The sequence below is a fragment of the Paramacrobiotus metropolitanus genome, unplaced genomic scaffold (assembly GCF_019649055.1).
Source record: "Paramacrobiotus metropolitanus isolate TYO unplaced genomic scaffold, Prichtersi_v1.0 Parri_scaffold0000008, whole genome shotgun sequence".
Classification (NCBI taxonomy): Eukaryota; Metazoa; Tardigrada; class Eutardigrada; order Parachela; family Macrobiotidae; genus Paramacrobiotus; species Paramacrobiotus metropolitanus.
This window is the reverse complement of record NW_026570228.1, coordinates 1219324-1231168: the sequence shown is the minus strand read 5'-3', so window position 1 is coordinate 1231168 and position 11845 is coordinate 1219324. Positions and strand designations below refer to the sequence as shown.

General features: G+C 44.0%; 1 protein-coding gene across 3 annotated transcripts; it reads left to right on the top strand.

Annotated features, from left to right (window-relative positions):
- Positions 1–1057: 1057 nt before the first annotated feature.
- Positions 1058–9883, top strand: LOC129582651 (carbonic anhydrase 2-like). 3 transcript variants are annotated; one of them, XM_055474221.1, is made up of 6 exons: positions 7427–7677; positions 7799–7921; positions 8076–8255; positions 8343–8494; positions 8562–8739; positions 9113–9883. In XM_055474221.1, exons 1-6 carry the CDS (start codon positions 7563–7565, stop codon positions 9601–9603), a joined length of 1239 nt encoding a protein of 412 aa, XP_055330196.1. In that variant the 5' UTR covers positions 7427–7562; the 3' UTR covers positions 9604–9883. The 3 variants fall into 3 exon arrangements, with proteins under 3 accessions (XP_055330195.1, XP_055330194.1, XP_055330196.1); XM_055474220.1 differs by lacking the exons at positions 7427–7677; positions 8076–8255; positions 8343–8494; positions 8562–8739; positions 9113–9883 and adding exons at positions 1058–1210; positions 2738–3491; positions 3602–4486; positions 5703–5824 and having other exon boundaries at positions 7799–7843; XM_055474219.1 differs by lacking the exons at positions 7427–7677; positions 7799–7921; positions 8076–8255; ... (1 more) ...; positions 8562–8739; positions 9113–9883 and adding exons at positions 1058–1210; positions 2738–3491; positions 3602–4486; positions 5703–6393.
- The last annotated feature ends 1962 nt before the right edge of the window (positions 9884–11845 follow it).

Here is an 11845-nt window from a genome sequence, read left to right as displayed (position 1 = left end):
CGTCACGGACTTGCGGTCCAAACTGGGCCATGAACACATTTTCTCCGGATCCATCTGGCATGAGTTCTGCGGGGTGCATAACGCTGAGATGCCGCAGGATCTTACCGCTGGCCACCTGGATGATTTCACCGCAGCATGCCGCGGTCTGCCGTGTGATGTCTTGCATCTGGTTCGCTGCACGTGGCTATGAGCGTGAGCGGGCGGCTAATGAGCATTCTGGCCAGTACGCCGCTTCCACCACAGTCCATTTGATTTAGGGCATTGCCCGTTGACGGGCATTGGTGTCTGGAAACGACAAGGTGTTTCGATTTTTTCCCCCAGCGATCGGCTACAGTTATTCGCTATCCCTTAATGTAATAAGCAACAAGGGACTTTAAAGCAGCGTTATAAACATAATTTGAACTTGTGTCTTAAGTCAATTAAGAACAATAGGTGCGCAAAAATCGCTAATTTCAAACTTTTTAAGCTTTTCAAGCTTTTTTTTATCGTAGGTCGTGCTAATTAACTAATTAGCGGATGAACAAATAAACCGGAGATAAATCAACAAGGTATAATTGATAGCGCTTTATTCAAAAATATCTAATATGGGTTCTTGAAGTTGAATCGTAGACGACCACAGTCCGTCAAAAACTTGTGTCGTCTGCCAACGCCAATGCCCATGAAGGGTTTCGAATGCATGGGCGGGTGCGATTTCGACAGCTGTTCTCCATTATGTAAGTGGATTAAGTTACCGCCGGTTTGGATGCAAAATATGCGCCACGCGATTCCGGTGTCGCAAGCTGGTATAAAACGCTTTTTTTGACCAACACCCTGGGCGGTTGGCAACAAAGCAAATATTGCTTTCAAAGTCCGTGTTTATCGTGTGAACTGCTATGTTTTGCCCCTGCCAACTAAGTGCCCAACAGGCAACAGCCGATTAGTCATCGAATGTACGAGTAGTCATGGTGTTATCAATATACCAGTCATAAACCAGATGGCGGTCACCCGAGCACGTGGCGCATTGGCCATCCAGTGCGTGCAGTTTCACGTTTTTGCTATAACTGTTGCAGAACGAGATTTTTGTTGTGTCTGCTGTTTGCTGCTGATAACTTGATATTTCTCACTGTTTTTTTTTGGCAGCACTACCTGTGTCTAATTTCCTACTCTACTTCCTTGTCAATGTGGATTAGTTTTCTTTATTACAGTAATTCCCGCCAAGGCACGTAGTCAGGTACGGAGAATATTCGAGCAGTTTCCGAAGTAACGATAAGTACTGTACTGTTTGCCAAGAGACGGCAGCCCGTGCTATCACGCAGAACACCTGAAGCAGTCATTGAGCCCGATAGTTTTTTGTCTCCATAGACTTGTATGCTAAACTGAAGCACTTCTGTTTTGCATATTTGGGAACGAAACCAAGCAAATAACATTCCAAAAGAATTAGAAAAAATTCACGAGATTTTTGATACTAAACAAGTTCTGATTCATGGTGCAGGACACAAGTTATGGCCATTTATGTTTCTCGTAGACACAGCATAGAGTTTGTGCGTGGAAGTTGGAACCCAACCGTTGATTCGAATTCTATGCTATGTCTACGAGAAACGCAAAAACTATAACTTGTGTCCTGCCCATGAATCAGAACTTGTTTAGTATCAAAAATCTCGTGAATTTTCTAATTCTTTGTTATTCTTGGTTTCGTTCCCAATAAAAACAGAAGTGCTCGATTAGCATACAAGTCTATGGAGACAGAAAACTATCGGGCTCAACTGCTTCAGGTGTTCTGCAGCTATCTCTTGTGGCTAACCGTGTTGCACAGGCGCGGGCACAGATAACGAGCTCTGTTACCCATTGCTCGGGTGCATCGAGCTGATTTACCCCCTCCTCGTACATACAAAAATTAAACTCGGATTATATTAGGCAAAGGTCTGATTTCATCCTAAATTGTTTCTTTTAAAAATTGGGCAGGTTTTGATGATGTCCTGAAAAGAGAAGTCTGAAATTACCTTATCATAAACTAAAAATTGCAGTTGTTCAGCAAAGAGCGTTAATGTAACTAACGACTGTCTAACGTTGCTGTTTCGGGTTGAGGGGTGGTCTCTAGTTTTTCTGCTACCGAACTGCTGTATTCTGGTAACCGTGTTCGATCAATACGAGTACACGGAATTTCGGCGATTAGGCACGGAACAATTTTCATGAAATTCGTAAGCAGGGATTTTGATAGTAAATTTCTGGCCAGCCCTTCAGAAGTTTATCTGGTTCAACACTGACTCTGCAAGCGCAGTACATTAGCTACTGTAAAAAGCTAAAACTGGAATTTTTTGGTGCAGTCCGTAATGCCAAAGGTTAGATTAAAAATCCCATAAAAATTAATTAAAAAACCATCATTTTTTCGGAAAGTTACAAACTGTTCTGATTGCATAACTCTTCCCGTGAATGCACGATGTCTACAACTTTTTTTTAATCAAAGTAGACATGCTCTAGATAGAACACTGGAGATTTTTCAAATAGTACGTACTGGAAGGAAGTGCTACGAAATTCTGGGTTTTGAGACCAAGGACACGAAAAAAAATCACCCGATTTCAAGTGGCTCCAGTACAAACGAGCACGACTAAACACTTTTAAGAACGCTTTGTTGATTTGATAGTCGAATAAATTCTCTATCAAATAAGCTTAAACAGTTCGCGGTTCGACAACGGGCCCGCAAGAAATAATAATGTTTCTGTTTGTTTTTCTTAATGTTTCGGTCGTTGCGCTTTGTTAGAAACCACCCGGAAATCCGTCAGTATCCAGCCATGTTTTCAAAGCGGACCAGCTATGTCAACGTTCTGGGTGACAACAACACTCTGTTGTATGGCCGTGTGGTGGACGTGGCGGACAACGGGCTCTATATGGACCTACTGTGCTCCGGTCGTCGCCGCGAATTCTTTCCTTTCCACAAACTCGCCTTGTCACAGCGCACTGAACGCACATCACGCGATTATAGTGGGATGTTGGACGGAGAGTCGGGGGAGGCGGTCTCTGTGGAAGTACTGCGCCGTGATGATTCTAGCGGTGCATGGCGCTGGTGGCCCGGGAAAGTGATGGCGCGGCAGGCGCCGGGCCCATTATTCTGGCGTACGTACTGGGTATGCTGCAGTGTGGCGGTCGTCCAGGGGGAGGAGGACATGGCCGTCACGGAAGACCGACCCGCCGTCACCTGGACGGAAATCTTCTCTAAGCACCGCATCCGCTGGCCCGTGCCGAGCACTTGGTGGACGATGGAGCACCATAATGGTGCAATGGTGCCGAATACGACGCTGCCGCTGCGTATTGAACAGGGACGATTTGTCAAGCGCAGTATGCCGTTGCCGGACGACTGTCGTGGGGCGTCAAAAGCACACCTGCAACGGGTGATGGAGGAAGAAAAAGCCTTCAAAGGTCAGGTGGACTGCATCGATGTCATGGATGCGCAGCTGCAGTACATTGTGCTGCTGGACGATGGGGTCGTGCTTCCGCTGCCTGAAGATGCGAGGCAGGTATGTGTCTCGGTCTCATGGTTCCGACTCGGAACTTCCGTGTAAGGCGTGTTTCACGGACCATATCTGGTGCGCTTGGTGTTACTCGGTTTACCGAATTTTTCTTGCAGGAAATAATTCAGCCATTACATAATGTATTGATTCAGCGCCTCCCCGGCATCCTGCTTGAAGCCACGGCACCGGTTGAACGCAGGCTTGTTGACGAATCGCGTGCGCTGGGAGCCGATGAGTGGCTACATGTGTTCTCCAATGTGGACACGATGACGCAGACCGGGCTGCGCGCGGTATGCCCTTTGTGGAACTCTATTCTGGATGCTCCTACTTTGGCCACCAACATTATTGTTGAGACGAGCGTTGGCATCGGGAATCCACTGGAGCGGCAACGCAGTGACTATGAACTAACGGCGCCCATTGTCAAGTTTCTGTGCTCCTCAACTAAGAACATTATCGTTCGCAGCTTTGGTAGAATCCGGGCGACGGATACAACTTTGGGGGAGTTTTTCACCGTGTTGGACGTCATCCACCAAATGGCGAAGGCTCGGCCCGGGATCCACCTGAATGCGCTCTATGTGGTGGGATTCTCCAATTTGGTCTTAGATCAACGCGATGGGCCGGAGAACGTGACGCATGAAAGCTGCACAGTGCATAACCCGGACAGCGTGGATGGTAAACGGATTGTTTCCTATGGTTGCTTGGATGATTTCATTGCAGCTTATTGTGGTCTGCCGTGTAATACCATCCATCTGGTCCGGTTCAACATGAACCTGCAGTACGAGCTGATGCGCTATGCTCGAGAACCTATGCAGCTAAACGTCGTCATCCCCAGGGCGCGTGTGCCGCTGAACGGTAACTGCGCGTCTGCAGTGTGGGAAGCGTTGGAGGCGACGCTGCCGGCACCAAGTAGGAATGAGTTGCGGGCGCTGTCAAAGTGGTTAGCGGAGATCCTGGCGGGGAATGACGGTTGGCACTGGGTGCATCGCAATGGAGTTTGCAAAGTAAGAGCCACATCTAAATAAAAGGGATTGACAATTGGGCACGCACTTCCAGTACTTGCCGCACTCTGTCACCCGGTGTTGTACGTTGTGGACTTGTGGTTAAACATCGCTAATGTAGATCTACCGGACCTGATTCAACCATACAGCTTAGGACCAAAAAGACGCATAATCCCACCCACAGCATTCCGAACGCATGCGGCGGCTGTACGACTCAGCTAAAATATCCGGTTGTCGTAAAGTGCACTTGCCACATGCGTACGGATATCTTTGTATGAGGTTATTCGTCTTTTTAGTCCTAAGCTGTACAGGTATGTATTGCCGCAACGCCACACGCCAGCCAGATAATTGCAGCGAGTACAGAGATGCCTTGCGGCCCTTGCCTAAGCCAGTGACAGTCCCTTTTGGCAACTCCTGCGAACATACCGAATCACTGCCACCCCGTTTTCATGTTGCCAGCAAGATTTTCTTCTGGTTTGGTTTCCGATTAAGTCGTCAGAAAAATTCTACATTTGGCTGCGAGTCGGTTATGGTTAGATCCAGTAAATGACAAGGAAGAAATCAAAGGCAAAATGCGCGAACATGTCTCTTCAGGACGTCGAATAACGGGGTTGCCGGTTGTACGCTAAAACCCTAGAGTATCTCTTTAAAATGGGTGTTGGGGTCATCGTTCGGTATTAAAAACTATACAAAAACTTCATTTTAAAGCAAAATTAGTATTTCTTTAGGAAAAATTTATAATGTCTTGGTTTTCTTATTTTAAAAGTTTGGCCAAAGCGTTCCAGAAAGATTTTTTATAGGCCTGCAGGATGATTGCCTGCTTTTATAAGAATTATACGCTGCAGTGTAATGATTATTATTTGATTTGCATAAAATGATAGTGCCAACGCAATGTGGCATTCGAGCTGCAATTTTGATAATGATTTTATGAAGTTTCTTGTGTAACAATGATGGCCCGACATCTCACGTTTCCCAAATCTAAAGCCAGTTTCCGTTACACTGTTTAAGTCGGTGACCGTTCGCGGAATCCAACCCGTAGCAAGCCAAACGTCTGGGAGCAGTAGCTGAAATTCCCAGTACTAATGATATGCTCATTATGGAATAGCACATGCATAATGCGGCACAGTTCCGGCAAGCTATTAATTTGTTCCCACAATTGACAAGTGCGCCGGAAGCGCACCCGGTCATTGGTGTTCAGTAAATGGACGATTTCTTTCAGAATTGCCGGTGGCAGCAGTGCTATGCGGACCTCGTCATACTTTGCGGGTTCCTCTCTGTGGTCGGATTTTCAAGGGATTCCTAAGCGTTCGGGCTGTGTGCATCTTGGCAGATGCTGTCGCGGTAGATTTTGAAGGATGTAAACATCTTTCTCCTTGTCGTCCTTTACACAACAAACACTTGATGTCGCTTAATTTCATCAGGGGAATTTCCTTCGCACGAAAGTTGCAGTTATTTTGTTGTTACAGAATCAGACAGTTGTAGTTATTTTATTTTTACAGGTATTTTGTTTTTACAGTGACATATAGTTTTTGGTTAATATGCCAAATAGTGACATACAGTTATATAGCGTTTTTTGGATATTACATGTATGCATTTCGTGCCTGTCCGTCAAACACACCTTCGGTTCCTAGATTCTGAACTTAACTTTCTAAGTGTCTTGATTTTTCTGAATGGTTAGGTTATCACAGTCCAGATGGCATGAAATTCCCTTCACTCTTGTGCGAGTTTACTACCGTGTCGCTTTTTCATACGGTACTCGGGTAGAAAATCGCAGGTGTGCAGTTTTTACGTATTTGGAAACTTTGGTATGTTGAAACGAACAGCGAGAGAATTAGTGCATAACACTCGCAGTCTATTGTTGTTAGTCTAGATTCGTCTAGGTTCGCTCGCTTATAGTCTACATCTACTCACCTGCATACCATTAAAATCAGGGTGGTTTTAAAAATTTTTAGTTGCTTTTTTTATTTCATGGCAGCATTTTGAAAGAGTAAAGTAAAAAGTATTGTAACGGTGCATGCACGAAAGCAGTGCAACACACTGCAACTAAACCAGCCAGACACTGACTTCGTAAACTCAAATCTGGTACAGATAAAAACGAAAAAAGCTACATAAGATGTCGGATCATGCCGTATGTGATATAGTAGTATTAACTGATTGTGTCAAGTGTCATTTGTGTTGATTATTGAATTTATTGTCAAGAGCCACCTGTACAAGTATCGACAATACTGTACAATATAGGCATTAGGTGGATGTGTTAGTCTGCAGCAGTTTTGCGGCTGAGTGATGCCCTTTACCGTATTTACAGTGCTAGTGATTAGCTGACTAGTGTTACTGCCAGAAACTGTTACCACTTAACAACTTAACAATGACTGGAAGAAAAAAAATTTACTTGTTACGCCTACAGTTTCATAATGTGGGCATGTTCGTCGTTATACTCTTTACTATTAGACATTTCATCGATCGATTAACCACTGTTTGTACGATATTTAAGTCGAAAAGTCTGTTTGGTTAGTGGCTTAGCATTAAATTGCAGTCTGATTAAACTCGCGATCGAAACTGTTTAATTGGTTTCATGCATTTTCTTCGTACATAAATTATTTTGGACAAAAGTCGTATCTTTGGATTTAGCTGTACCCTGTACGTAGAGAGGTCTTGTTTTTGGATCTGACCATGAGTAGGCAACGTCGCATAATAGTCGTAGACAATGGATTGATTGTTGCGGTTACGGCCATTTTGAAGGGAAGAACGCTCAAGTGCTCCTGTCTTCCTGTCAATCAGAGAGCATGGAAAGTACCATAAACACTTCATGCACAATAGGTTAGCTGCACCTTTTACAACACCGAAGAAATCTGTCGAAACATGTTAGACCGAGCGTTTAATCGTAACACTGTCTCCGCCGTAAGTTCAGAATAAAGGTAAACGCGACATCATAAATCGTTTGGGCTGCGAGGCGTATGTGTTTCTGGTATACTTAATCGGTGATAGCCTGTTAGGCATCAGCAGCTAACGGAGCATCAATAATACCGGAATAAGCTTTGCGTATAAATTATAATAATTTCTCATCACCTGCATCAATCACATGGCGCCTTTTTTCTCTTGCGACTGTCTACTAAAGGTCTTTCTTTATGGACCATATACGTTTCGCTGGTTTTATCGAATTTGTGTGCTTTTGGGATTCTTAACCTTAGCGAGTGGTGAGCTCCAACATCAATTTTTGTTATTCGTAAAAACTATTTAAATTTAGTCGCCGTAGAAGCATATTAAAAGTATAGTAAATTACTCTCTCCATAATAACGTGCTGTATTTAATTTTTAGCGAGTACGCCGAATGAACCACAAAATGCCCCGGCAACGGCAGCCCCAGGTGTTCCACCTGAAGCTACCAAACCTCCCGCGCCACCGCATTGGGGCTATGTTGGAAAAGGAAATCATACGGAAGGTCAAAAACGATCAAATGCGTTGAATACTTTTGCTAAATATGTTCTGTTAATAAGGCTATCCCATAAGAAATATAATTAAATTGTTTTTACAGTTTTTTTTAAATTTACAGTTTTCGGCATTATTCGGTAAGTTCATTTTCTTATTTGTATTAGATCTTTTACCGGATACGTGGTCTAAAGCATATCCGATCTGCGACGGACATCGGCAGTCACCGATTGCCATTGAGACGCGTTTCATCGTCAATGATCCGGCGCTGAAGCCGTTCACGTTTGTTCGTTACGATGCTTCCTCGCGCAACGATAACTGGACGGTGGTCAATAACGGTCACGTTGGTACGCTCGTTCAAGCGATGTAGCATTCAATCACCGTTAAAGATGATTAGAAATCGATAAATGACTTTTCACCGGTTGTCATTGCAGCGCAGTTTAGCGGTCATTACGCAACTCCACCTGAGATCCGCGGCGGAAGTCTGGGAGAGGATTACGTTTTCCTGCAGTTCCATTTCCATTGGGGAGCGGTGAATACGCGCGGCTCCGAACATGTGATCGATGAGCAGCGTTTTCCACTTGAAGTTAGTCATGTTGTTTTCTTTTCCCTCTCCAGCATTGTGTACTGTATTCATTTGTTTCAATGTGCAGCTTCACATTGTCCACCGGAAAAGTGCGTTTTACGACAGCGAAGCGGCCGGGGATTCCACAGGGTTGGCGGTGCTGGGCATTATGTTCGAAGTATCGGAGAATCCTGTGGACACAAATGATCCCCATTTCGTGCATATTAATTCCATGATCAGCGCCCTTTCCGAGGTCACCAATCCCGGTAACGCGTAAAACATACAATTCAAGTGTTTTATCGCTAAAATTGCATTTTTTCCATGTTGCTGTAGATTAGATATTTTATGTAAAATGCAATCAAAAAGTTTTACTTACGTATTTGGGCCAAAAAAGATAAGACGCATACTGTAGTTTATTGCTGTGCTTCACGAAAATCTAAAGGCGTGTAACACTTTTGTGTTTTATAAAAACATTATTTATAAAACATTAATTTTAATACTGCATTTTCATGTAGGCTCATATAACATGGCTTTTTTATATTTCTGTCTAACTATCAAATTTAATGACGATAAAAATATGTTACTGAAGTGATGTACATGCGCGCACGAAATGTACTAAAATGAATTTTTGGTTGAAAGGTCAATCCCACGACGTGATCTTGAAAGGCTTCCGCCTTTTGGACCTTCTCCCGTCATCCCCGGTTTACTATCGTTACCTGGGTTCGCTAACCACTCCCCCGTGTGCCGAAGCGGTGATCTGGACGGTATTCAAAGAACCCATGCAGATTACGCAAGCCCAGTTAAACATGTTCCGCAGTCTACGGGAACACCCGGGTATGAATGACACTACCAACGTCTTGGTTGATAACTTCCGCCCGGTACAGCAGCGCAACGGACGCGAGGTGAAGGTGTACAGCGGACAAGTACTGACAACGACTACCAAAGGTCCCTTTCTGACTACGGAAGTGGCGGTGACGGAACCCACACATGGTCACCCGGCGGACATAACGGCCGCGCCGACAACGACGACGGCAAAACCGGAAGATGCACGAGGATCCGGTTCGCGGACTGCCGAGATCCTCATCCTTCCGCTTTCAGTGTATTTACTTTTCCTTGTTGCGGTCGCGTGAGATCGATCCCGAACCGTGGTTTTAAGATTGCCGTCTTTTTTGTTTTTGTTCGCTATTCCATACTAAGTTCAGTCCCTCTCAAACTCCGGTTTTTATCATAATCATCTGGCACCATTTTCCTGATTCATTAGTTCCTGGAATTCATTGCGTAATTTCATTCATCTCAATGCAGTAAGCGGGCATAGCAGAACTATAATTATTGATTGCGTTCCCAGGATGTATAGCTTTCACTGTGCGTAATATTTTTATATAGCTTACGGTGCGTATGCTATATAAAAATCCATAAATTCTATCCCTAATACAAATTGAGTTTACTGTATTTTGCGAAATTTGCGAACGAACGTATCATTAAACAGCGACGGGAGTTCTTGTAACGTTTACATACCGAAAGAGAAAACCGAGAGTCTGAATTTTAATTTTAGGATTAAGCATTATGGTACGCGCTCTATCATACTTCAATGTCGAGTCACTCGCACAAAAGCATAAATTACCAGAAATAAACATAAACAGCACACTGCATGTCCCACGCACCATCAACGGCAGACGACACAGGCAATGCTAACTGCTGACTAAACGTTGGGCTGCCATTTTAGCTTTCCATTGCACCACATCGCCATGGACAATGATAAACTCCTTAAATTCGGCAATCGTAACAACCTGCTGGAATGTAACGACCATATGTTCATCTGCCGAAGATTCTCTCACGTTCAGATAGAAAGCCATCTGGATCTGATCGCTTTCGCCATGTTCACCCAGCAATAAAACCCTCTGCCAGCGCTGCAGAATGTCGATAGCACGAATAATGTCTTCCGAATTCCGACCATCCCTCTGTTCATCGTCATACCACTTCAAGCGGAACTGGTTTCCATCAATCCCCCTAATGCGAGCGGCGTGCCAGTTTTCGTTCTTTTTGGCGAATACTTTTTCCCCACACTGAAAGGCTGTGGGACCAATTTGAAAAACCGTAAGGCGCGCGGTCGGTTGGCGCGGTTCGGAGGCAAAATAAAGAACCGGCTTGTTGGTGGCATACTTAAACTTGTCGATGTCCTGCATCTCGTCCTGCCTTAGGAGACCCGTCTATCGGAAAAATCACATATTTACTGAATTTATATCACGCTAATTATTAAAGTCCGATGGTAAGGGACTTCTTGGCGCTTGAAGCTTGAAAGTTTCAAAAGCGTTGCGCTAAAGAATGTCGCTTAAGGAGGCAATATGTTGTGTAAAATCATCCGCAGTAATGGCCGGAAATTGCTTCACTTTTTAGTTACTACAGACGTTCTCTTGGGAAAACACAATCACCGAAAACACGAACTCGCAAAATCGCAAAATCCTACGCGAACGAAACTGTTTAAAATTCAGCAAGGTCAAACTGTAAGCTGGTTATAACGTTCACATTTATTCATTCTGCCGCTGTGCTGTTCACAATTTTATGAAAAGTTTAAGAAATTATTAAATCTTTATAAAAAGCTTTTATTTCGATTTTGCCATGCATCTTGACCGATTCGAGATTTTAAGTTCCCATTTTAAATACTGACTACAGAGCACAGACCATGACTGATAATCAAGTTAGCGTGACTGTGCAAAACATTTTTGCTGTCAGTACTGTATATGACCGTGTAATTACTGCACAAATTGCGACAAAAATTTATGTTTCGTTTTAAATAATTTTTAATTTACACTAGCTCGCAATCGCATTGATCACGCAGGCGCTTATCTGTGCGTACTCAATGATCTTGATTTACGCCCACGAGATTTTGTTGCTGTTGCGTCTGTAGCCGGCAGGAAGGTTGACGGGTTGATGGTTGATGCTCAATGAAGGTCATCAACCTTTCTCTAAAGGTCATCAACCTTTTTGATCAACCTTTTCTAAAGGTCATCAACCTTCCTGCCGGCTACATGCGTCCACTGCGTGCTGTTGCGTTGCGTTGCTGTTAATGCGTTGCGTTGCTGTTGCGTTTGGACTCACTGCGTCCTACGCAGTGTGCCAGTGCGTGGTGATTTCATTAATATTCAACACTTGAATCACTTCACGCTATTTTTTATGGAAAACCACTCCTATTCTTTGAATGTACTTTGAATGCCGTTCCGTCTTACCGAAATCTATGCGCTATCTGTGCCGGTGCGGCATTACCGGAACGAATAAATATTTGAATCATTTCGGTAATTCAGTGCTCATTTAGAAAGCTCTGTCATTGCAGGCTCATAGAAGAGGAATATCTGCGTTTGTACGACAAGGAACTGT